General features: G+C 44.2%; 2 protein-coding genes across 5 annotated transcripts; one reads left to right on the top strand and one right to left on the bottom strand.

Annotated features, from left to right (window-relative positions):
* The first annotated feature begins 40 nt into the window (after positions 1 to 40).
* On the top strand, positions 41 to 18830 carry ACOD1 (aconitate decarboxylase 1). Of its 4 annotated transcripts, none has more exons than XM_049815926.1 (9): positions 41 to 407; positions 3068 to 3143; positions 4079 to 4212; positions 5442 to 5577; positions 8582 to 8678; positions 11780 to 11941; positions 13054 to 13143; positions 15769 to 15974; positions 16804 to 18830. In XM_049815926.1, exons 5-9 carry the CDS (start codon positions 8652 to 8654, stop codon positions 17756 to 17758), a joined length of 1440 nt encoding a protein of 479 aa, XP_049671883.1. In that variant the 5' UTR covers positions 41 to 407; positions 3068 to 3143; positions 4079 to 4212; positions 5442 to 5577; positions 8582 to 8651; the 3' UTR covers positions 17759 to 18830. The 4 variants fall into 4 exon arrangements, with proteins under 4 accessions (XP_049671883.1, XP_049671884.1, XP_049671885.1 ...); XM_049815927.1 differs by lacking the exon at positions 41 to 407 and adding an exon at positions 1504 to 1545; XM_049815928.1 differs by lacking the exons at positions 41 to 407; positions 3068 to 3143; positions 4079 to 4212; positions 5442 to 5577 and adding an exon at positions 8162 to 8237.
* Positions 18831 to 19437: 607 nt separating this feature from the next.
* LOC126045188 (glutamine amidotransferase-like class 1 domain-containing protein 3, mitochondrial) lies at positions 19438 to 23949 on the bottom strand. Its single transcript, XM_049815936.1, has 4 exons — positions 23787 to 23949; positions 22246 to 22417; positions 20148 to 20352; positions 19438 to 19731 (listed from the first exon to the last, which is right to left on the bottom strand). Exons 1-4 carry the CDS (start codon positions 23892 to 23894, stop codon positions 19539 to 19541), a joined length of 678 nt encoding a protein of 225 aa, XP_049671893.1. The 5' UTR covers positions 23895 to 23949; the 3' UTR covers positions 19438 to 19538.
* Positions 23950 to 26314: the final 2365 nt, after the last annotated feature.

Here is a 26314-nt window from a genome sequence, read left to right as displayed (position 1 = left end):
GAAGCCCATCTTTCCATATCCTTACAGGGATTTCCCGGGGACTGACCATACCTGTGTCACAGCCCAGAAGCAGATTCTCCAATTCAGCTTCCTCCCTCAAGCTTGCACTTTTTCTCTTGAATGTCCCTGAAGCTCCAGGTCCTCTGTCAGAAACACCAGCCCTCATGGAGATCATTCAGGCTCATGACTTGTGGGACAAGAGAGAGAAGAGGGCTCACCACTTTCCAAGTGCCACGTCCAGCACTGGCTGCCAGCCCCGTCATGATTTCATTCCAGCATGCGCCACGCACAGTCTGACCAAAGATCGCCATTTTTCAGCATTAGCGTGGCATCCACTCCTAGGGCATAAACTGGAGTGGACTTTTTTTATAAAGTTATGGGAAGTTGGCATCCTGCACTGGTTTCAGGTGAGACATGCTCCCAGCTGACCTGCAAGAATAGAGTGGAAGGAAGGAAGGAATGAAGAAAGGAAGGATGAAAGGATGGACAATTTCTCTACGTAAAGATGGGATGCAATACCAGGCAATAAATCTCACAGCACGCTGAGGGTGGCCATAGATCTATCAATATCTTTCACTTGGAGTCACAGTGAGTAAGCTCACCATACCTCTGACTCTATCTGCACGCAGCATCACATTAAAATATATCGCATTTCACCCAGGAGATAGGAATAGATACTTTCCTCCTTCCCTTAGCTATGGTTTCTTTCCCACCTTTTTCATGAACACATGGAGAATATGCAGAGGTCTGACCACAAGCCCTTTCTCCTCCCAGACTCTTGAACATTTCCCCTTTGCTGACCTACAGTGTCGGGGAGGGCTTCACGACACAGGTCCTCCTGGGATACAGGAGTGAAAGGCGAGTTTGGATGCATGATGCAAAATTGCAAACTTTGGAGCAGCTACCTTAACAGGTACCAGATAGCAAAGATGTCTGTACCTACAGGCAAAGACTGTGGGTACAGTTAATGTGTGAGAGCAGTCTGATCCTAGGAAAGAATGATGTGCTTGGGGTTTTTGGCTTGGTTTGGGTTTTTTCTTCTCAGCCACAGCTCAAGAGCAGTCATCAACATGGTCAATTCCTATGTTGTGTCAAACCCCCGTGTCAAGAAGTCTCTGGCACAAAGTCAACTCACAGACAACCTTCTTACTGCGTCTGAAAGAGGCAGGCAGCATTTCTGACCAGAAACGATGGCACTGACAGAACGAAGTCTGGAGCAGAGGACAGATAGCACAAGGCTCGTCTGCCCTAGGTCCTTGCATGCATGGCCAAGAAAACAGAGGGAAGGAGCTGCTGCCACCATTGCCAAGCAGGTCCTTCTCCAGATGTGTCATACAGCTGGACACAGCCCCCATGGGTATTTTGAGTTGCTCTCAGCTGTCCAGAGGACCAGGAAGAGGCAAGCCAAATGCTGCCAGCAAGGAAAACGAGGGCAGACAAAAAGCCGTCTAACCCTGGCTCAGGGAGACACGCAGAGCAGCCTGTGTTAGTGCCTGCCAAGGGCCAGCACCGACCGAGGGATCACAAACTTGCACGTGGACTATGGTAGGTGGCGTGGACCTTACTGAGGTGCCAAAGCTGGTACCGATTTAGGCTCAGCTACAGAGGCTCTCTGGGCCAACTGGTTACTCCTCCATCAAATAGCTCTGTATACATTGACCAGCTCCTTCTAAAACACCAAAAAATTGGAGCAGTTGCCCTTTATTTCATGGAGGTTAGTTAAACAGAGGGGTCTCTCCTGTCTCAGCTTGCTGCTGCTAAGGGAGGCACGAGAAGTTAGTGCTAGTCCTCCCTTCAGGGCAGCAGGGATTTATTCAGCTTCTCAGCAGCACAGGAAAATTCAGTGTTGCTGTAAAGCATGTTTCTGGGGGCTGGGAAGAGGAGACCTGGGAGGAAACAGGGCACCTTAGAAAGTGCAAATTTATAAGGGCTTGGGGTCTCTTTCTTCCCCTTCTTTTCCTTTCTTCCTCATCTTTCCTTTCCCTGCCCCACAAAAATGTGCTCTTCCAGCATCCCTATGAGACAGGTCACGTTTTATACCCATGCAGCCACGTATTACCTCTTTCCTCTCCTCCTCCACCCTTGCCAAGCAACCATCCACCTTCCCTACTTGATTTCGACTGGATAGGCTTCCCAAATTTGCAGGGAGTAGAATTGCATGGGGAAATATGCCTGGGCCTTGTTAGCACAGGAAGAAAAGGGGTAGTGCAGGGCTGGGCTGGGCTTGGAAGGTGGCGGACAGTCCTGTTGCTGAGGACAGTAGGGTGAGACAGCAGGAAGCTGTGGGGAAAAACCACTTCTCGGCATCAGTCCCCCCGTTCCTCCTCAGGAGCCCTTCCTTTGGCAGCAACAGCTGCAGAGGAACACAGAAGCACAAAACAGCGATCAGGCTAAAACCCACTCAGCTTTATTTTTTTTTGTTCGTAGGCAACTCGGGCAGCAAGCTGCCTCCTAGAAGTTGCTGCCCAAGGCAGTTTCCTGCTTTTCTTATGCAGTGAAACAGCATTGCATCGGCCCTACCCTGTGTGCTGCTGCCTGAATGGTGTGACTTACAACCTGCTGCAATTGTGCTGGCATTTTAGGATGTGCCACAACATTTCAGTATTCCTTCATCTGTGACTCAGTCAATTAGTTGGGGGAAAAACAAAAACAAACGCACCTCCTCTCTCTTCTGACACACACACACACACCCCCCCCCCCCCAGTTTAATAAAATACCATACCAAATCAAGGAAGTATAAAAGGAAAAAAAATACCTAAAGAAAACACAGACTTCAAAATAGATTTCAAGACTGCCCAATTTGATAAAGAATGGAAATAGCCAGATCACAGAAATGGAGAAATCTTCTAATTGTGGAAAGGAGGAATAAGATTGGTGTATTTGCTTATTATATTAAAACCAAAGTCATAGTGCTGGCATTGTGCCATGCAGAACAGTTACCTATGTCAGTAGGATAAGCTGTGTGACTTGGTGGTACCGCTAACGTATATTCTCACCGAATATGACCTGAAGTAATTTTTTAAATAAAAAATGCTGTGACTCAAACAACATATTATTTTCCTTACAGCTAACTCTATTGCTCCTGTAGCATCCAAGGCAACGTAAGGAGGGATATCTTCCAGCTACCGCAGGGAACGAAAAAGGTAAATACAATGCTGTCCACTACATCTGACAGTAGGTACCTTTTTTAGGTGAATAGTTTTAAACCCTGTTGATGCTGAAGAGTCAACATGGATGATCAAAGGTTACAGAATCATTCCTTTCATTTTGTGAAAGTAGTTATTTTCCTTGATTTTTAATGTTTCCTGCATCTGTCTTAATCTACTATGCTGAAGATGAGTAATGTTAGGGAAAAAATAGTGTCATTATAAATTCTAAAACCCAAAATTCTTCAAATGCTACTTATGTAAAAGAGGACCAATTTAAATCAAATCATTAGCTTCTGCTTAAATGTTCAATTAGAAAAATGTAATAATAAAAATGTTTTATGTATTCACAGCTCTTGTCTTCAAATCTAACTTTTCTTCCGTTTTTGCTGTTATTTCTCCCTTTCATAAATGTTGGTGTAATTAAGCTCATTTTCTCTTTAGAGGTGAATATACAATCACAGCTAGAAATTCCTCAGTATATTTTACAGTCTGAAACATGTAATACTCAATCTCATGACTAATAACTACCATGGCATGTTCTGTAATTACACCATAAATCAGAGACTGCCATATTTAAAGTGTAATTTTAGGCTGGTTTGCAACAGGTTTTGGTATTTTTGAAATGTATTGGGGTGGAAAGTGCATGATCTAGCTACCTACAACGACAGATGAGGAAAAAAAGTCTTTCTCCAGTTACTGGATTGTCCCAAAAGAGATGCTAAAGGGCAGCGACATGTGTGTAGCTCATGGGATAATCAAGCTGCCTTGGATTGCTCAATGAGAGCATGTTGTCTGAGCAGATGTTGCAGTCCAGAAAGTAAGAGGGGGGGAAAAATCAACCCATGGTGCAAGCTTGCAGAATGAGCAGTCCCTTAGCAACAAGTACTCTGTGGCTTTTGCAACATGGTTCATTGTTCAAATCCTTCCAGGGGGTTTATTTTTGGGAGGGACTAAGCTGAGAGGAGGAGAGCGAGCATCTGCTGTGAAAGCTGGAGGAACACTTCTGCCAACTCGCACAGCATCTCCCAGTACCTGTCTCAAGTGCTTCTGCAGCTGCTGACAGGTAAATGATAGACTCCCACAAAATTAGGTGAATCTTTCTCCCAGAGCCTGTTTCTGTTTGAAGGACAATGTTTTATTATTCATTCTGCTATATGCTTAGGTGTTTTTTTAGCCCTTCCAGTGCACACAAAGGTTTGTGATGGCATCTGGGATAATTTCCTAGGGGTTCAAAATCCCTGAGTAATAGTTTAGATGCAGAGAGACTCTTTTAACTAATGTTGAAGCTTGTCATATACTAGATCTTGATACTCCATCTCCCCACTGGACCACCACCACAGGCTTGCTGGGAGCTGTTATGGCCTGACATCTGGGCTTGCTCCGAAATGATCAGGAGGGTGTCTTTGCTGGGTCCTTTCTGTGTATGATGCAGCAGCCCAGCACAGTGACTAAAGCCTCGTTTGTACCACCGCAGTTCTGCTGGTAATTTAATTAAAATTGCCACATCCCTCACATAGGCTCACACTAATTTGGTTTCTGCTAATCAAACTCTGAATTTATGCTAGTCAAGCTTTATCATCTCCCCAAATTGCACAAGTCCTGTGATGACATCTGGCTGCATTTTGGCCAGTTAATATAGACAACATGACTGCTCTTTGATTAAGAGAGCGATGTGTGCTACAGGCTGCCCCAGGCTGCCAAACCCATCAACAAGGAGAAGTTATGGCCAAGTTTATGCATGTACAGAAAGCCTACGTGATCTCCTTTTCCTGGTTTCAGCAGGGATAGAGTTAATTTTCTTTCTAGTAGCTGGTATAGTGCTACGATTTGGGTTCAGTATGAGAAGAATGTTGATAACACACTCAAGTTTTCAGTTGTTGCTAAGTAGTGTTTAGGCTAAGTCAAGGATTTTTCAGCTTCTCATGCCCAGTCAGCGAGAAAGCTGGAGGGGCACAAGAATTTGGGAGGGGACACAGCCAGGGCAGCTGACCCAAACTGGCCAACGGGGTATTGTATACCACGTGACATCATGCCCAGTATATAAACTGGGGGGACTGGGGGTGGGGGGATCGCTGTTTGGGAACTAACTGGGCATTGGTTGGTGAGTGGTGAGCAATTGCATTGTGCATAATTTGGTTTGTATATTCCAATCCTTTTATTATTGTTGTCATTTTATTATTGTTATTATTATCATTATTATTTTCTTCCCTTCTGTTCTGTTAAACTGTTCTTATCTCAACCCACAAGTTTTGCCTTTTCTTTATGATTCTCTCCCCCATCCCACTGGGGCAGGGAGAACTGAGTGAGCGGCTGCGTGGTGCTTAGTTGCTGGCTGGGGTTAAACCACGATACTCCTACACCTGCTGCTATTATTCATGCTGGAGGTCATGCCATATAGAAATCCTACGACCACCTGCTACTAGTCCAGGTAACATTATTTCTTTAGAAAATAGGGTGGGAAGCTAGAGTGGGATGAAGAAAAGCTTTGGGAATGTGGCTGCGAGGCATCCCAGGGAGAAGTGGTGGTACCCCAGAGTACAGAGGCAGTTCACAGGGGACTGGGGCTGGCTGCGTCACCTTCCCCTACACCTCCTCCTGAGCTCCGAAGCCAAGGCAGTCGAGTATGGTGTAGCCCCTTGCACTGTCAGCATTTGAATGCTGGCACTAGTACTACAGTTAAAGGCTATAGTATGGGTGAGACCTAAATTTTACACTGGGTCAACAGGAATTTCATGAAACTGTGGTGTCTTCTCACGTTGTTATAGTTCAGGCCCCTTCACGCTATGCCATAAACAATGTTGAAGGGGCTTGCCTAATCATTCAGTGACACATTCTTTGGCTTCAAATATGCTTTTGCGGCTAGTGGAGCAGCTTGAGCTAGTTCACGGTATGTCTATACTGAAATGATCAATCTGTCTTGAATGAGATCCTACATGATTATCCCAGTTATGTCTGGTACCTCTATCTTACAGCTTATTTAAGCAAATCAGTGTCTACATTACAAGTTTAAATGAATTGCAAGGACTTGCCTTTAGGAATAGCACCTCTATTTTATGAAGGCAAAAAGGACAGTGTAATGCAGACCTAGTGCATTGACTCGTAGCAACCTTTACCAGAATGTGGCTTGGCACTTCCAAGATTTGCTGTGGGAAGTTCAAAAAAGGGAATCAAGGGTGATGTAACTTCTCAGAGGTTGCACTGCCATTGTCACTAGTTGTGCAAGTAAGTGAATAAGAGAACTAGTATAGGCTAGAAATTTCCAGAATTATACGCTTCGTGGTGCAGTCATTGCCTACTACATTTGCTGTGTATTATTGCTGGCTGGGTCAGTAACTGCTGTTGTGGTGAACATGGGAAGGTAGGCTTGGGGAAAAAGAGGCACAGGAGACTATAATGATAGTGGTGCAGAGTTACGGGATCCCAAGATTTATGGCTATAGGGCTGCTAACAGAATTTAGATCAAGCTACACATTCCAGGCCATTCGCTAAGATTCTCACCTCTTCACTGTACTTAAAATATCCCAGTAGAGAGAAAAGGAGCAGGTCCTGCACTTGCAAGGCATTTTCAGCAATAGCAGAGGCTCTGTAAACAGAGCACATCATTGCCACCTGCCTCCCGCTTTCTCATCTTAGTGCAGCCCATGAACAAAGTTACATCTTAATAGCTGGCTTAGAGAAAAGGAAGCCTGGACTCTGTATTTTGTCATAATTTTTTATATTTCTTTAGAACAAAAGGAGCATGAGGCTAAGGCCAAAACTGCTTTCAGTTGCAAACATACAGCTTGCAGGTGTGGGCAGAGTTTAGCCTAAAATAACTGGAGGCAAAAGAAAGGAAAAAGCAGCTTAAAAATGTGATGTCAGCAGGAGAAAATAGACTCTGTGGGGCACTGGATTTCTAAAGCCTTGTTCTGTAATCAACACAGCTCATTACTGTAGCTGCGCACAAAGTTGCAAATGGCATTTGGATGAACGCATTTTGTCTTTCCATCATGCTCGCTAGTTAACAAATTGTCTGCCCAAATTGTTGAACCACACGTATTGTGTCAAAGAAGAAAGCAGCAGATTCACTTTGTCAGGCTGGACAGCCTGTGCCAAACTCTCAGTCACAGATTTTCAACCTTCTGTTTAGACCCCTACGAATTCTCCTGCGGAGGTACAGGACTTTGCATAGGAGCATCTTCCCCCTGCAGTAATAATCATGTTGCTTTCCTTTCCCTCCCAGTATCCAGTGTACACCTGACTTCGAGATCTGCAGACCACATTTTAAAAATTGGTCTCCCAAGCAATTTATTTTTGTGCATTTACGGTTTCACTTCATTCTTTTTTAAAAAAGGTTACTTTCTCATAATATCTCAGTTCAGTCCTTAAATAGTACTGACGTTACAATTGCAATGCATGGGACCATCCGTCCTGCAGTCACGGCTACAGAAGGAAGTGACCGTGTATCTGAGATCAGCTAGCAGCGTGTGACCGCACATCACGTTGCAAGGCACATCAAAAGTCCTGGTTCCCATCTGGATTCACTTTGGAGTCTCTACATGGGATTAAAGGCAGCCGGACCTCTGCGCTTCTTTCCTGTAACAGGTGTTTCAAAGTGTTTGGGGGGAAATAAGACGTAAGCTGCAAGCTCTTGTATAGACCTTGTTTTGAGGTGTGACGCAGGCTGACGATGCAGTCCTACACACTGATGCTACACTATGCCTGCTAGAGATGAAAAGGGTTACGGGCCATTTTTGCCCCATTCTGATTGTGGGCTTTCCAGTATAACGCTACCTGTATTAGAGCAGTCATTAGAGCAATAAATTAGATTAATCAGGAGTTGTGTTACTGCATAGTTTTCTCATACTTTTCAGCTGTTCAGCTGTATTCGCTGTTCCAGCCATTGGAGCTGTCAGGGGAAATGAAAAGGGTCCCACAATGCTTCCTTATGCTACGAAAATTCCCCTTAACTGGCTGTGGGGCTGTTGTGTCTCTTTTGTGCCATCCAGAAGCACAGAGGGGTCAAGGATGTGCAAATTTCACTTCAATCTCACTTGAGGAGGAGGAAGAAATGAGAAACTGCAGGGGATTATAAGTGATATCCCAAAGGTAAAGGAAAAAGATGATTGAAAGAGGACTGACTTTAGGGTTTGAGTATCTTTTATTTAATATGTAATTTTTTGGTGGTCCAACACTGTCACAAGTTGCCCAGAGAGGCTGTGGAGTCTCCATCCTTGGAGATATTCAAAACCTAGCTGGACACAGTGCTGGGCAACCTGCTCTGGGCCGCGCTGCTAGAGCAGGCAGGTTGGACCAGATGATCTCCAAAAGACCTTTCCAACCTCAGCCACTCTGTGATTCTGTGATTTAGACATTTTCTTCCATTTTTTCTGGAGGGAAGAATGAACTGACATAATGAAAGTGAAATTTAACAAAATCTTTCCCTGTTTCAGCCTAATAGCATGAACTTCTATCAACCTTTCTAACTGCTGCCAGCCTTGTCAATATGAGCCATCCCATTAGATGGGCTGGATTTTACCAGCACTAAAGGTAATTCTTCAGTACATCCAGGCTACTTCTGAGGTTTTCCTTAGTGTGGAAATGAGGGGGCAAGGAAGAAGCACTGAAGCACATTCCAGTTCTGTCTCCCCATGGGGTCAGGATTTGGCCAAAGCGCACGTCTCACCCAGGAACTAGGAAATGCTGCTGGGATGGTTTATGTAGATGCAGATTATACATGTGTGAGTGAGGAAGCTGTAGTATACTCGTAGAGAAATGTATGTGGGAAGAGGTTTAGTAGCCATGCTGAACAGCTGCTTATATTTAAGAGAAAGACAGGAAGAGGTTTTACATGGAGCCTGCACATAATGCAGGTTAGCCCATAAGAAGTATGTATGTGTTTGTAGGGTTGGGTTTTAGGAGTCCTGGGCCTCAGGCTCTTTGGCTACATCCATGAATAGACACACTACTGCTTCTATCATTTAAGGCACTCTCTTACCCAGTGCAATTTTTCAGAATCAAGTTAGACACCTGAAGATGATGTCCATGAGCAGTGGCTCAAGGCACAGGCAAAATAGGCAAATGTCTGGGTTAGAGCTTGCTGGGGAACAGCTGATCCCCTCCCAATTCTTTTTACCCGTCTGTGCCCTCCTAAAATCTCACAGAACACTACTAGCCCTATTTCTCTCTCCCTGTTTGTGCTGCTAGATTTAATTTTGCATTCCTGAGGCAATGAAACTCAGTTTTGCCCGACAGCTGAGAATCCCTAAGCTGCCTGTGGAGACAGGCTGCACCAGCTCAGAAAGGGGTCTGCTCAGCATCAGCGCTGGTGCGAGGAGAAGGAGGACTGTGTCCAGGGACAGGAGCAGGGAGAGGACACAACCTGAAACAGGACCTTTCAGTAGCCGCTCAAATCAATGTTTAACTTCACCTGTAGACCCATGCTGGTCTCTATCTGGAAGCACTCAGGAGTTGGATAAGGGTTTATAAAATTATTTGAGGCAAGGGTGAGTAAAGGACTGAGGTTCCTAAAGTTTTAGGCAGCACTTAAGCATGGAAGTGCAAGACTGCAATTCTGAAAAGACTTGATACTTTGTTCCCTAATCCAGGAGGTTCCCGAATTTCAGACATACATTACCTTTTCACTTCAGAATCATTCAGTGGCCTCTAGTTATGCTCCTCTGGGGTCTGCTCCCTTCCTGATGGGACGGGCAGGGATTTCTCACTCACTGTCTTGTAGTAGTCCGAGATTCCCACAGAAGCGAAATCCCTAAACTCGTGGTGGGACAAGTGCCTCCTTCCTCGGAGAAGACATCCTTGCCTGAGATGCAGAAAACCTGATAGTAGAAATGATGGCCTCACACAGCAATTCATGCTGTTAAAACACTATTAATCTGATGACCTCTTTTCTCCATGCTACCAAATGTAAGACACTTGAATTAATTTATCAGTTTCTACCTGGTAATAAAATATCACATATATCAATTTACACAACGTGAATGTGACTGGCAAAGTCCTATCACATATGTCCCAGCAGTTTATAGTACAGTTAGTCAGAGGAAAGTTGAAAGTGAAGAAAAAAGGAACATCTCCAGGCAGAGGAGGAAATGGGCAGGACAAGATGAGCAATAAAAAAGGTCTAATATTCCTTCCCCCACTCCGGACATAAGCATATAAACAGTGAGAGAGTGATTTCCCCTGATCACTGGCTGCAGCTTGTTTGCTGCATCTTTCTGGGACCAGGCACCATCCCTCCAAGATGTGGGCAAAGGTACTGTCTTGTTTCTTTGCACTGTAAGATGCGCTTTTCTGTTTAAGCTTTTGTGTCCTCGCTCTGTATGTTTCAGTAGGCATGCATCACACCATGGAATAAGCGTTTCACCTGCATTAAATGACTTGTGTACCTCAAGATAGTCTTAATGCTTTAGTACAAAGCTGAGTGAGAACTTGTCTGAAATAATGGGTACAATTCTGGTCACCACTGCCAGAAAAGAGAAATCCTATTGGAACAACGCGATGAAAAGCTACTAGCGTAGTAGGGGTGAGCCTGCGTTATAAAGGAGAGAGCAGCACAGTTTGGTTTGTTTAACTTAGCATAATGAAGGCCAAGAGGAAATATCATCACTCTGTGTGGCTATGTGCAGGGGAGTAGAGGAAAGAGGATAAGGGGAAATGGAAAGAGACAATTTCCAAAGAGGGAGAAGAGCTATGTTCAGTAATGCCTATATAAAAAAGTAAGGGTGTGTATAGACTGGTTGTAAATAATATATGCCTCTACAGGGAGAAGTTTCTAATGGTCAGAGAAGGGAAGTTCTAGATTAGTTTCTAACAGAGATATCAACAGCAGCTAACACCATCAGCCAAGAAGAAGCAGGCTGAGTTTGCATAATGGGTCAATGCTCAATAGGAAAGGAAAAAAAAAAAAAAAAATTAGAAATATAATTCCCAGATCAGCAGGTGCCAGGAACAAGGAGCCACTGCTTTTCAAAGAGGTGAGAATGTGTCTCAGAGAAAAGCTGGGAGTCCAGCTAAGCGTGAATTCAATGGGAGCTGGGAGCCAGGAGTGGCAGGTACAAAGTAGGGCTGCCAAGTCCCATCTCCCACTGAGCTTCAAGCTCAGCAAGACTTGGGATAGTAATTCTGCTACTCAGGGAGATTACATCTTGCCTCCTTGTGTGGTAGTGGCTGCACTGGATTGAAATGCCACTTTCCCATTGATTTCAATAGCAATAAGAAGGTGCTATGGAAAGCCAGATTTTTTTTGCTTCTATTTGTTTTATATATGTGTGTGTATATAGATATAGATGGTATAGATATCTTGCAAAGTTACATTACCTGCAGTGCTTACCCTCAAGGACTCAAGTCAGGGATGAAGCAGCAGAAATACAGAACAGACAAGGACACTGATGAAAGTATAAATAAAATATAAATAACACCGTGGCATTTCTGGGGAAAAAAAGGGGAAGAAGTCAAACTTTAGTTTTGCTGATGCAATTCATGTAAGCAAGGGCAGGGCAACAGGAATGGCCAGCGTGCTAAGCAGTAGCCCAAAACTGAAAGCAAAGAAAAAGAAGAAAGGAAAAAAAATGTGTTTTATTTAAATGAAGAGAAATAACTTCTTCTTCCCCCCCCCCCTCCCCCCCCCCCCTCAGACAATTACAGGAAATTTTGCCAATGTGATTCATGGTTTGAATGCAAACCACTTGACAGACCAAGTCATTCAGAGAAGCAAGCGAATGATTCTGGATACTCTTGGAGTGGGACTTCTGGGTACCAGCACCGAGGTCTGCCACAAAGTGACACAGTACAGCAAAGTAAGATGTCTGGCATTAATAAACCCTAAGGTTTAGCTATAAGAAAAACATAGGAACATTTGGGCTATAAGGGGAAACTTCATCATGGTAAAATTCTTTTGGGGATGGAAAGAGAGACACGGTGTTCTTCCACTGGAGATGGGGAAACCTCATTGCTCAAGTTACTTTTAAATCTGGATGAGCAAAAGTCTGTGTAACACTGTACGCTCAGACACATCACCACAAACACAGTTAATTAAGAATCTCTTCCTTTCTTTCACCTAGGAGATCTTATTAAAAACATCAGCAAAGAAAACCACTTAACACTGGACTTCCCAAAATAAGGGATTGTTAAAGGGATGGAGAGTTAGTAGTGGGTTACTTCCAGTCCATAAAACATAACTGTTGTCTGAGGTACATTGGTCTTGTTTCTCCTCTGGTCTTGCTCTCCTTAAACTAGAGGACTACTTGACCTTGAGGAGAAGCCTTCCCAACACAGGAGAGCATCAATGAGGAGGAGTTTAGCCCACTGTTTTATCAGTCAGACCTGGCTAGTGGGACTCAGGCTCCAGAGCTCTGTAGGCCAATAAGTCTCTTCACACAGAGATCCCCTCTTCCCAAACCGTGGTATTCTAAGCCCTTTTATTTAATTCCATAAAGATCTCTTCATTGGCTAAGAGATCTGCACAGCAAAAGGAAAAGAGCAGAGCCCTTTACAGCATGGGGATACCAGCATCAGTAGGCCATATATCATTTACCCACGGTCTTGCTAAAACGTAGAAAATCTTTAACTGGAGATATTCCCCAACAAGATGATGACAGTCCTGAGAGAACTGCCGATGGGCAGTGAGAAGGGACGTCAGTGGCCAGAGGTTGTGTGAAGGGATTGAATGGCCAGGCGGAGGCTGGTGGTCTGCCCCCTGAGGTCTGTTTCTGTGGAAAGAGCCCTTGACATAAACCAACAGGAAACAGAGTTTCTTTTCATACTTTCTGATAGAACAATATTTTTCTCATGAAAGGGAGGAGTTGGGTCCCAAGAGGGTATGGTCTGATCTCGGTTACATCAGAGGTACGGGGCACATTTACCCTTCAGGTTTCAGGACTTTGAATTAATTTACGTCAATTTGTTTCAGATCTACAGCTCAGATATATCCAGTACCATCTGGGGCCACTTGGATTTCCGACTGCCTCCTCTGTATGCAGCTTTTGTGAATGGAGTGGCTGTAAGTGATGCTCTTTTATTTGCTCTTAAATCACGCTAATTGATGCTCTTTTATTTGCTCTTAAATCACACCAATTGATGCCATTCTTGCTCTAGAGAGAACAGAATGCTCCTAAAATCTTAGTTCACTTTATTCTTCTGCCTGAAGCCTACTACGAAACTCTCCTAGGCTGTTTTTCTAATGTGCTTCAACTTTCTTCCAATGAGACCAAGTTCAAAGTATAATATATATCTGATCGAACCCAACAGCATCCCTTACCTTTAATGTGGGACTTGGGGCTGTTTTCAAAGCTCAGAACTCTGCAGTTTGTCACAACCATGCTACAGCCTCATTACAAAGAGTTACTCTAGCTCTCACTGATTTCACCAGGATCCAAATTTCATGCCAACTGGCAAAGTATAGTTACAGAAAAACACAAATACAGACAGATGCACATATACATACACACATATAATATCACAAGGCAATTTAATCTTCAGTTACGCAGCTTGCAAAAGCCAATTATATATTTTGGACACATACTTCGTCATTAAAGCAATAACTGATTCCCCAGACATTTGTCTGAATTCAGATTGAGGATGAAACCATTTGGAATCAAAATATGCACAAGAGGTGGGGTAGACAAATTAGGCAATTATGCAAAACCAGGGAAGGTGACCAACCAAGGAAATGGTAATATTAAGCCTATCTAAATTAGTGTGACAACAAGATCAGAGGTCCAATTTGACACCTCATTTCCAATGTAAAGAAAATTACCTTGGAAATGAGATCTGGTACCCCCTTAGCTCCTAGCAGCCCGTGTGATATTCAAATCTGGCTGTTAGCATGTATATGATCATTTCAGATTACATCCCGGTCACAGGTCAATTCTAAGCGCTTATTGAAGACGTCAGGAACACAGCTTACTGGGTATTAGGTGCAACTTTCCTTATTCTGCACTGGCATCGGAGTTTTTCCAGGCAGGGACTGTGTTTTCTTCTGTCTGTTCAGAAACGCACTCCTCAGAAGTGCATATCCCCAGTATTATGGGGCAAGACCTGAGCACTGGGGAGCCTGACCACCTTCCCAGTTTGCTGTGAAGTAAGGCACAGGTGAATAGGCGTGAAAGTTCAGCTTTTAAGGCATTCTTATGTTACTAGAAATGCTGTCCCTGATGCTCCCAAGTCCTTGGGGGTTCTCAAAACTTTGGGAGTTTTCTGACAAGCAGTACATTGCAAACACCGAGTGCACTGCTGGGAGCAGTTTGCTACCAGAACAGCAGCCGTATGCCATGCTGGGAATGCCCCAAATCTTCCCGAGCAGCTGGGCTCTGGGCATGGGAAAGAGGAGGCACCTCTCTGGATACTCTCAAGGGCTAAGCAGCTCATCCCAGTTTTAAGACTGTAGCTTTCTCCTACTTCCAGCAACCCCAGGAAATCAGGTTCCTCACGTGACAGGTCTTGTTTTGACGTGCTGAAAATTCAGGCTAAAGTCTGATCTACATTTGTAGGCTTGTGCCTGTTGCCTGTGGATGGCTGCACCAGAGAAGTGCTGCTACAACTTTCAGTTAGCTGTATGTTAGCCTCTGCTACAGCTTTAATGGTGTGAGCCCTAACGGCAGCATCAGTCGCAGCACTGGGAAAGTAATTTCATTGTGTTTATATACTGTTTTGGGGAAGCGAAGATTCACCACTCACACCATGGACCTAGAACTGCTGCTTTAATTATACCAGTCTAATTAAAGCAGCAAAAACCTATTGTATGAAATAAGATACATTGTCATACGGGTTCTGGACTGGTGCAACTTCAATTAGAATTAAACTCCTCTGAGGCAAGATTTGTATTGCGCTGCCACTTCTCACCAAGCGATGTTGGGAGTAAAGGTCTGTCCTGGTTTTGGCTGGGATAGAGTTAATTGTCTTCCTAGTAGCTGGTATAGTGCCATGTTTGGGATTCAGTATGAGAAGAATAACAGTGATAACACACTGATGTTTTCAGTTGTTGCTAAGTAGCGTTTAGCCTAAAGTCAAGGATTTTTCAGCTTCTCAAGCCCAGCCAGCGAGAAAGCTGGAGGGGCACAAGAAGTTGGCACAGGACACAGCCAGGGCAGCTGACCCCAACTGGCCAAAGGGGTATTCCATAGCGTGTGATGTCATGCCCAGTATATAAACTGGGGCAGTTGACCTAGGAGGGGATGGCTGCTTGGGAACTAACTGGGCATCGATCTGCAAGTGGTGAGCAATTGCATTGTGCATCACTTGTTTTGTATATTCCAATTATTTTTTATTATTATGATCATATTATTATTATTATCATCATCATCATCATCATCATTATTTTCTTCCTTTCTGTCCTACTAAACTGTCCTTATCTCAAGGCACAAATTTTACCTTTTTTTCCTGATTCTCTCCTCCATCCCACTGGATGGGTGGGAACTGAGTGAGTGGCTGTGTAGCGCTTAGTTGCTGGCTGGGGTTAAACCATGACAAGGTCTTAAAAGAAAGAATTTTCAAGTTTTGTTTTCTAAGGAAAATCTAGTTCTTCAGTCCTTTTTTATACCAGTTACCGTGGTTTCATTTGACTGAACCAATCTTGCCTAGTCAGATTTTATTTCTGATGACAAGTCAAGGCTTCTCTTTCTATTAGGTGCACTCAATGGATTTTGACGACACATGGCATCCAGCCACACACCCATCCGGGGCTGTGCTCCCTGCCGTGATTGCACTCTCAGAGGCCTTTCCTCAGAAGAAAAAAATCTCAGGTCTCGATCTGCTCTTAGCTTTCAATGTGGGAATTGAAGTGCAAGGCAGGCTGCTGCGCTTCTCCAGCGAAGCCAGGAATATTCCAAAAAGGTACATAGAAACGCTTTGAGAGGAAGGATTTTTTTCTTGGTGTTAGTATACTTTTAAATGCCAGTTAAAATACAAATGGCACAGTTAATCATATTTCCTATATCATTTGTCTGGAAATTTAGGAAAGGTTCATCTTAACATAAATGCACTTAACATGACTCCTTACAGCTTAGCTGATAGATCTCTTTTTGAGAGCATCGATCAGTTTACAAGGAAGTGATGATCTCCCTAATAATTAAAAACAGCAGCAGAAGGGCAATGTTTAAGAGCAGAGGTCTCAGGCTCTCCTGGATACATACGATCATGCCTCACTTGCAAACAGTGCTTTGCTCTCAGCAGAAAGGAGTACCGCTGCTAGCCTCAGAGCAGAGCCCAAGATGGGCTGTGCTTAGGCGAAAGCCTTGAAGTGTGCGAGGGACTAGATGTCTTCTATTTTTCTGTGTGTTCCTTCTACCAGTTTTGCAAAACTAGTTCAGAATAATAAAACTTGCCTCCTCCAATATGTATAACTTATAGATGACTATAAATTATTTACAGATAATTTATAGATGACTATAAACTGTGATGCTTTTTGCCATTATTCTGTTCAGCATGCCTTGAACTATGAGCACGTCTAATGTTTCAACTGCTTTCTGGGGAAGACCTTGCTCTAAGTGGTACTACTCCAGTTTAACTTGTTCCTGGGGAAGACCACATGTGAATTCTGCATGTATGTTTCTTTAAGGTCCAATCCATCCTCCAGAGCAGTGAAAGGAAATTTGAACTTGTGTATATAGTGAATTCAGATGACTTTTTGAAATAATGTAATGAAGAGATTTTGTTTTCTCAGGTTTCACCCACCAACTGTGGTTGGTACGATGGGGAGTGCCGCAGCTTGTGCTAAACTGCTAGCTCTCGACCAGCTGAAATGTAAAAACGCCTTGGCTATTGCTGCCTCCTATGCAGGTGCCCCACTGGCTAACGCAGCAACCCAAACGAAGCCCCTCCACGTTGGCAATGCTGCCAAGCATGGACTGGAAGCAGCTTGCTTAGCATCACAGGGTCTTCAAGGAAACAAACAGATCTTGGACATGGAGTCAGGGATAGGTGCCTTTTATACAGATTACAACCCACAGGCTCTGCCAACCTTGCAGTCCTATCCCTGGCTGTTGGACCAACAAGACGTGGCCATCAAACGCTTTCCTGCTCATCTTGGAACACATTGGGTGGCTGATGCAGCATCTTCTGTTAGGAGGAAGCTTGTAGAGAGCAGTGACAACCTTCTCCCCCTTGATAAAATTGAGAAAGTCATTCTCAAAGTCCCAGAAGTCAAATATGTGAACAGACCCAGCCCTACCTCAGAGCATGAAGCTCGACACTCCTTCCAGTTTGTCGCATGCTCTGCTTTGCTGGATGGCAGCATGTCGGTCCAGTCCTTCACCAGTGAGAACATTCACCGGCCAGCCTTGCGGGAGCTCCTCGGCAAAACACAGCTGGAGCACCCTCCTGATAACAAACCTAGCTTTGAGAGTCTTTACTGCGAAGTGCATGTCACAATTCAGGATGGCAACCCGATCAGCGACCGCTGTGATACATTCTATGGACACTGGAGGAAACCTCTGAAAAAGGAGGACTTGGAGAAAAAGTTTCAGTCCAATGCCTCCAGCGTCCTGCCTGCAGAAGCCACAGAAGGCATTCTAGAGACCGTGTACAACCTAGAAAATGTAGAGGACTGTTCTGTATTAAGTACATTTTTATCAGGACAGTCAGCTAGAGTGCTTTCGGAGAAGCTACGCTTCCTTTGAATGTTCCAACTGACAGCTAGATGCTGTTCACAAGGCAAACGCAAAATTCAGGACAAATTCTTATTTAGTGACTCAAGCACTTTTTAATAGGACTCCTGTAACACAAGAGCCATGCTCAGTCCAATATTGTGGTTTTAGACCAAGTAAATAATTTAGCGATTGTGTGCAGAGCTCAATCGGGCTGAACAGAAGATCCTCTGCTGGCAGTCGACTTCAATTATCTTTATACCTCTAGAGGCAGAGCACTGCTTGCGCACAACACAAAAATTTCCCGGATCTTCTGCCAGAAGTTGGCTGAATGTTCTGCTTCTGCTGAATACCTCCATAAAGGAAATCCAAATTCTGGAGGAGTATGGAAATGCTGTGCCCATGAGAAACATCACTGTGAGAAGGACAGTAATAAAAACCTTTATATATTTAGTTCTGTAGATTTAGCTCTAAAGCCTCCTTGAAGAGGCCACATGTTACCTCTGAGCTTTGATGTTTGTGCTAAAATAAACACAGCACATATACAGAGTAGTAGCACTTGCTACTCTGCAACATGTCAGGCTTTGCTGTAATGATTGGTCTGGCATCGATGAGGTAAAGGTTAGTGCCCCTCCTGATCTCACCAGCTGCTGAGCCAAGAAGGACAACTCAACACACCTTGTCATAAAAGCGTTATTTCCCAGTTCCATTTTTGGCTGCTCTGTGGTATAGGTTTGTTTCTGCTATATTCCTGCTCCAGTTACAAGGTGCTCATTCAGCAAGACATGATTAGCACTAACTAGTGATGACAGTTTAGATTACTTCAGGCACTGCAAAGCATAGGCTACAGTACACTTGTTATGAGTGAGACACCTGTGAGCATCAGAATGCTTCTTACGCTGAGACAATTAAGTGTCCCCAGTGACAATCAACTTGCCTTGATAATGAATTCTGGGAATTTTTAGCTCCTGCAGGAGTACAAAGCCTTGCCAGATTGTGCTTCTAAGGTGGGCTGACGACCTTTGCTTACATTTGCAAGATCAAAGCACGTGTTCTAATATATATAGGATGTACCTTCCTTAGGGCACTAAACTCTGTACGCAAAAAAAAAATAATCACAAAATAAAGCTAATTCATTTTACTAACTAAACGTCAAATTATTTCATTTCTTAGAGCAAAACTTGTGTGTTTTCCACATGCAATGTATTCATTTGTACTTAAGCCTCTGACTCTTGGTTTGTAAACTCAGTTTATCTAGGGGGCTCTGCAAAGATTTTGGAGGTCTATTAGTTATACTTACTTAAAGACTTGCAAGGGAAGAAAAAAAACCCCAATAACCGCATTCTTTTCTTTTTCCCTTCCGAATAGAAAGTAGAATTTAATTACTCACCTAGACTGAAGGTATACAGACTCATTTACAGCTATTTCATCTGTAATGACAGATGGGTAACACCAAATGCGAGTTACTGATAATCATTAGTGATGTGATAAAACCCCATTGGCCATGAAGGGTTCCTACATTATCTTATCAAGACTGAATACATTCAGATTCATGAGGGGGAAAAAAAAGGGGGGGAAACCCCCATCACCACCACAACAACCTTCAACGCATGCTTTCTATTTTAAGAGAAATAAATAAGATAAACTTAGCAATAAGCACTTGATGTATTACAGATTTTAAAAAACCAAACCAACAAACCAACCAGGAACTATAAATTTTAGTACTTGCATTATTTTATTAATACAATCAAAGGAAGCTAAATACTTATGCTTAGCTAAATTGATTTCCTTGCAGAAGTCTGTACTTTTCCAGTCAGGCAAGTTTCAGGACTTCTTGTACCATTGTTCCGATACCATCAAAGATTTCATGCAGAGGAGCCTTGCACATGAAAGCACAGGTAGTAACTATTTTATTGACATTATCCACATGGGATTCATTTACATTTTTGCAAATGTGCTTACATCCAAGCTCTGCTATAGCAGATGCCGTTTCAGCATCAGGAAATCTGTAAATAAAAAGACTGTAATTAACATAAAGAGATGATACAGCCATAAAGTTCTGCCAGCATAACTTGAATGAGAGAACTACAATAATATTTAAGTGACTCTTCAGTTGATGATGACAAGGGAGTCAGATTGCCACTATCAGGTTCTTCCATCCCCTATGGACACAACAAGTAATTTGATATCTTTGAAAACAAGGTCTGAAACACAGAGCCACAGTACATCAGTTCTGTCACAGTATGTCAGAGTTCTGTGCCTACTACTATTATGCAAGTGAAAATTTGAGATATGTGAAAAATATCACTAATAAGTTACCCAAGGTTTACTGGCACCAGAGACCTCAGACTTTTGCACAAAAGACTGGCCATTTCCCAATCCTAATTCCCATGTAAATTATCTCCATCCATTTTCTTCTTACCTTCCATCTATGTTTTTATCTTGGCCGACCGTGACCTCACAACCAGGAAAGACTTTAGCTGCCAGAACTGGCGATATACAACACAAACCAATGGGCTTTTTAGCACTGTGGAAAGCTTGGAGTGTGGAGTTCACGTGCTCATTGACAGTACAGTTCTTGCCATCTACAGCCCAGGAACAGAGGTTCTTTGCTACACCAAAACCACCTAAAAAAACCAACACCAAAACCCCAAGAGCTCAAATGTAAGACACTGCTAAAAGCCTTTAAATTCAATACCAGACAGAAGTTCTCCTTTTTTTACAACATACGATTGGCATATATAGGACCATTAAGTTACTATACTGAAAGCCTTCAGCACATGAAACATGATGGGTTTACAATGTTGTAAAGTTTAACTGCACAGTTTTCATACCATGTACGTTACATAGGCCAGAAAGCTTAATCTTGCTTCAATGAGCAACAAATAGACAAATAGGAAACCTCACATTCATTTGCTAGTCACTGGAAAAGCTGCAACATCTGATATGTACCCCTCAATAAGCAAGACAGAAATCAGAAGAAAGACCAATGATAGTTAAAAGTAGAAGAGTGCAATTCACAAGAGTAATGCAAACAGTGATTTGACCCTCTACAGTAATTCACCCTCAAGTTTTAGTTCAATATTTAAGCAAATATGAGAGCTTTTTTCCTCCCCTAGAATTATTTTTGGATTAAAAAAAAAAAAAAATTAACACAATAAAAACAAAATGGATATTACATAAAAAGGAAATGATAACATGATATTCTGAGACATACCAGTTGTGAATGATAACATAATTTCCTATTAAAAATAATGCTGGATTTGTCTTTCTAGAAATTAGTTATAACAATCCTTTACCTGCATTTAATCTTCGTTTAATTGTACTAGCAGATTATATTTTACAGCACCTTCGTTTACTGGATTTATAACCATCAGAATAATCAAGGAAAGAAGGTTATTAGTAAGTGTAATCATCCATTGTATTTGATTCCTTACAGAATGTGTGCAACATCAAGTTCTCTACAATAAACAAACAGAAACTTCCACAAGTACTTCAATGAACAACATCAAGAAGCTTTGCATTTTTAATATTTTTCCTTTTACTCTTTGCTCACTTTTGAGTGTTATCTGAAATCTCTGAGGTAAGATTTTAATTTCCAAACTTAATAGGGTTTTTTTCCCTCCAACAGTTATTACACCAACCCTCCTGAGCCTAGGTTATAACAGCATGAAATTAATAACGAAAATACTTGCTAGCCTCTACTCCCTGATCAGCCCTGATGTCACCGACCCATTTTAGCGTTGGAAGTATGTTTCTCTGCGTTACACACCCACTCCCTCTGCTGGCCTTACAACAGAAGACAGTGTAACAACTTCAAAATTAACGCTTAGGCACAGTTGTGAAGGCAATATTTAACAGTACTATGAATATTCTGGAAAGTGATCTTCAGCAAGTCCTAATTTCCTCGTGATGCTTTGGTTTCTTCATTTCTAAAGTGATTAGAATTACTTCTGTCTGAAAGGCAATTCTGTGGTCTATAAATAAAAAATTATCCATAAACATGTTTAGTATAACTTAATCAGCAGCAGACCAGATACATAATTAAAACAAAATGTACTCACATCTGACAGGGAATATAGTCTACTTGGCAACCTACTATTCTGCCAACAATTTCAGAGGCCCTAAAAATAAGGCATTACCAGGTAATGTCAAGTTCTGGCCTTACTTTTTTACCCTGTTCAGAGTTCTTGTCCACAAGTAGGTAACTAAAGTTTTCACAATCTTAAGAAAGAAGGAACAGTGCAAAGTATGACCTAACACCAAAAGAACACCCTGGCATTTAAAATTAATGAACTTTAAATTAATAAATAAACTGAGATGACTTGCCAGCCCATGAGAGCTTGCTGAAACATTTTCTCATCCTCAAAAGAAAATAAGTAAAGAGAAAACCCACACACCTCACAAACTGAAGAGTATGATTTATTCTCTAAATGGATTTAAAAATAAAAAAGTTGCAGAGGCAAAGCAGTCATTTGCAATTGAAAAACCACAATTAATGTTCTTTTAAAAGCACCTACCAGGAAAAATGACCGCATCAAATTCACTAGCTTTCAGTTCAGCCAAATCCTGAATGTTTCCTCTTGCCAGTCTGGCACTTTCAACTAACACATTTCTCTTCTCTTCTGTTGGACTTCCTTTTAGGTGATTGACTACATCCCTTTGCTCAATATTGGGGGCAAATATCTTCACCTAGAATACAGGGATGAAGCAATTTTGTGAACATAAACAGAACTCATACATATTGATCACAATAAAGAACATTTAATCAATACAGTTGTTGTTCCTGAAGTCTCTTATCCAAGAGAAGTGGGTTCCACAGGATGGATCTATCACATTAAATACCTAAAGTGACAGCTGACATATTAGGATGGGTAAACCTGGCCATCCTGCCTATCCTATTCCTGCAGGTTTTTGACAGGAGTCCACTCTTACGCCAACATTGAACTTACTGATTTTGCCAGGGCCTGCCTTCCCTCTGCAGATAACCCCAAGGACAAACAGAGCACCACAATTTATACCAGCAGCCTGACTGGGCGCACAGCTGAGTCCACAGAAAGGCTGCTCTTAACTGTTATGGTATCGGAGTGCTAAAAAAGAGTTTTAGAAAAAAAAGTTTAAAGCGTAAAGATGCAAACTTTAGAAGCATTTCTAGTGCAGACATTAGAGTTACTCACTTTCCTACAAGACTGGTAGCAGGAAGGAAAAGCAAAAAATGGAAGAACATATTCTGGTTATGCACAAAAGGGGAAAGTTGCATCAAAACTGTAATGTTCTGTGAAAGGTGTACTGCAGGAGCTGTTTTCACGTATCTGTTTTGATGCTCGCTTTGCAGACTTCCCAGCACTCGCCGCTTTAGTTAATTTTAGAGAACACAATTTTGTGGTAAACGTGGGGTGCTGCTGTTACCATCAGACACCTGAGCGCAGCTACACACAGACAGAAAGCGACCGACCACCTTCCGCCATCCGAAGCCACGGACGGGACCAAAGCACACCACATCCCGCTCCAGGCTTCTCCGTGGCACCCCGGTTACCGAAAACGCCCAGGAACAGCTGGCAGAAAACGAGCAGGCGAACCCGAGCGAGGGCGAGCGCCCGACTTCTGCAAAAGCGATGGGAAAACCGATCGGGAATTTTAGCGGGGTCCCGTCTTCAGGAGCAGGGCAAGGCCTCCCGCCGCTCCTCGCTCCAGCCGCCTGCCCGCGGCCGCTGCTCCTGTCAGGGGGACATTCGCACCGCTGGGGAGGGGGTGACACAGGACGGGAGGAAAAAGGTAGGGAGGAGAGAGGTTAGGACCAGGCTTGGTAGCGCAGCGGCGGCGAAAAGACCGCCGTGAGGCGGGAGAGGCTCCTATCCCGCAAACAGCCCGAGCCGCAGGATGGCCTGCCCCGGCACAGGGGGTCGGTCCCTCGGCTGCTGAGGGGCTCAAAGCCACGGGGGAGACATGCCTCCTCCTCCTCCTCTTCCTACTCCTCCCCGCCGCCGGGGACTCTGTCACAGCCGGCTCCGCACACACCCCGCGGGGGTGCCGGCGAGCAGGGGCCCCACCGCCCCCCTACCTCCGCGCCGCCGCGGCTGAGGTGCACCAGCGCCGCCGAGGCCTCGTGAATCTCGCTGCCATCGAAGACGCCGCAGCCGGCGAGAACCAGGGCCACCCGCTTGCCCATGGCGCCCTCCCGCCCGCCCCTCGGGCCCGGGCAGAGCCTGCTCAAGCCTGCGACCTCGGGCCGCGCAGCACCCTCACTGCGGCGGCGGCTGCTGCTGCTGCGCCTGCGCGCTGGGAGCCGGCGCGGCCTCCATTTTGCAGCTTCGGGCCTGCCCGCCGTAGCGGAGCGGTAGGGCAGGGCAGGTGCTGCGCCGTGAGCCTCGCAATGCTGTTAGGCCTCTGCATTCCCGTAGCACGTCTGAAAGTTGCTCTGCTTCCAGTGGGACCTCGCAGAGGCTCAGCGGTGTACGTGTGGGGTTGGTTCGTTCTACGCATAGGGGTGATAAATATACTGCTTTGAAAGCCAAAAAAAGTGGAGTTTGGGTAGAGGCCAGCAGTATGCTGGGTCCTGATGCTGTTTGTTTCAGTGATACCCTTACTCATCAGACCCACGTACCCCTTTTGGCTCCCTTAACGTCATATTGTGTTCCAGGGAGCGGCTCCATTTTACCAGGAAAAAGAAGAGTTTCTTTGGAAAACCAACCTTTCTTCTTTCACCCGCTCCCAGGTTAGTCATTAAGGCATTGCCCTAGGGAACCAACGGGCTTGCTTGGGCCAAGGCAGACATTCAGCTCTAGTATCCTCCTTACCACTGTGCACACAAATGCCATACCGGCGACAAGTTGCATTTAATTTTAGCAAGATCTCTCAGCTCTCGGTCCTTTATTTTTCAAGAGCTGCTTCTCTTATAAGAAACTTGGCCTTAATAATGAAAACCTGTAATTTTACTGGACCAGAGGGATGAAAAGCTGGATCTTGCAGAAAAATGAGTGTCTTCCAAAAATTCAGAGTATGGGGGTTCTGAAGGGGACATGACAGTGCATAGACTGGGCAGAACAAAAATGGCATATGAAAGCAAAGTCTCTTTCTGTAGTAAAATGCATTCAGTGATATACGGAGAGGTCAGGATTCTCTGCGAAATGATGGATAGGGAGATACTTGAACAGGAAAGGGCCAAGATAGGAAAACTCCCTGCTTAAGGGCAGGTGCTGTCTGCTGAGCAATGTTTGCTCCAAATGAGTGTAGGGCTACAGCTTGGTCTCTACCACAGTCCACACTCTGCCTCTCAGGATTTATCAGGACTGCAGCACAGCTCCAGCTTAGAAAGCCCTCGATTGCCTGACCACCTAATCCACAGTCATATACTGGGAGATCCCTCTCAGCTCAAACCCCTAAAATTAGAGTTCTGTACAGCACCAAACCCTCACCTTACTTTCCAGGCTGAGTAGGACCATAGAGAAATTCCAGCGGAGCCATCTCAACCCAGAGATGTTTGGTGAGAGTGGAGTGGCAGTTCAACATACTTACTGGCATGGGACTCCTTAGGCTCAGCTGCAGGAGACTTGGGGGGTGGTGGGGGTGGTATGGAGATTGGGGAACTGAGAGTCTCCAGAGCTGGAATCCCACTGGAGTCCTCCTCATGCTTGAGAGCTAGGAAGAAGCTGCTGTCTGGAAGGAGTTTAAGTTCAATGCACGTTTGGAGATACGTTTGGAGTCCCAAACTCCTGTGTGTTAGGGCCATGGTTAATATTAGAGCTAGAGAACTGAGCACCTTCAGAGCTGGAATTCCGTGCTCCTTTCTGTTGTGACTTACTGGCTAGTCTTCCTGGATGGACCACGGACCTGAATTGTCAGCAACCTCATCTCCAGTCTTGTTTCTGGCCCTGTCTCTTGAGTGGACCTCAGACTCACATTATAGGTAGCCCTTTTTCTTGGATGGACCTTGGACTTGATTGGGATTTGATATTCCTGTCCCACTTCAGGTCCCCCATGTCACATCTCTGTGCCAGCTCCCTAACTGCCCTGGCTCTGTTCCATGGTCTAGCTCCAACTTGCTCATGCCATGTCCCTGCCTTTGCTTTGTGACCTTGACATGGTCCTCTGTGTCTGTCTTATGTCCATGTTTTCATCCCAGCTCATGACATGTTCTTGCCCTGGCTCTGTATCACCCTGAAGTAGCCCTGTGATGACTCTTCCTTGGCCTGGGCCCACAACAGCAAGTAGCAACAAGACCATTTCACAAGGGGTACACTTCTGAAGCCAGATCTTTGCAAGGTGAGAGGAGGCACCTTGATGGGAGAAGAAGCTGCTGTCAGAGCCCTGAGTGCACTAGTAGCCCTGTAATTAACCTGGCCAGCCTCAGCTGTGGCCTCCACCCACACACCCTCTGGCCACGAACCCATGGGCAACATGTGAACTTAGGCCTGGACATGGAGACATGACCTGAGCTATGCGGTAGGTATGCATGTCCAGTCCTGTTTCCTGTTGTCCTGACATACAGGCTGGGCTTCTTGCACAGACTGTGAACCTGTGCTGCAGGTAGCCTCATCTTCAGTCCTGCCTCCTGGATGGACCTGGGAGACATATTATAGGTAGTCCTGG

This window comes from Accipiter gentilis, chromosome 13, assembly GCF_929443795.1.
Source record: "Accipiter gentilis chromosome 13, bAccGen1.1, whole genome shotgun sequence".
In the NCBI taxonomy this organism is placed as follows: Eukaryota; Metazoa; Chordata; class Aves; order Accipitriformes; family Accipitridae; genus Astur; species Astur gentilis.
The sequence above is the reverse complement of the archived record's forward strand: the minus strand, read 5'-3'. Positions and strand labels throughout refer to the sequence as shown.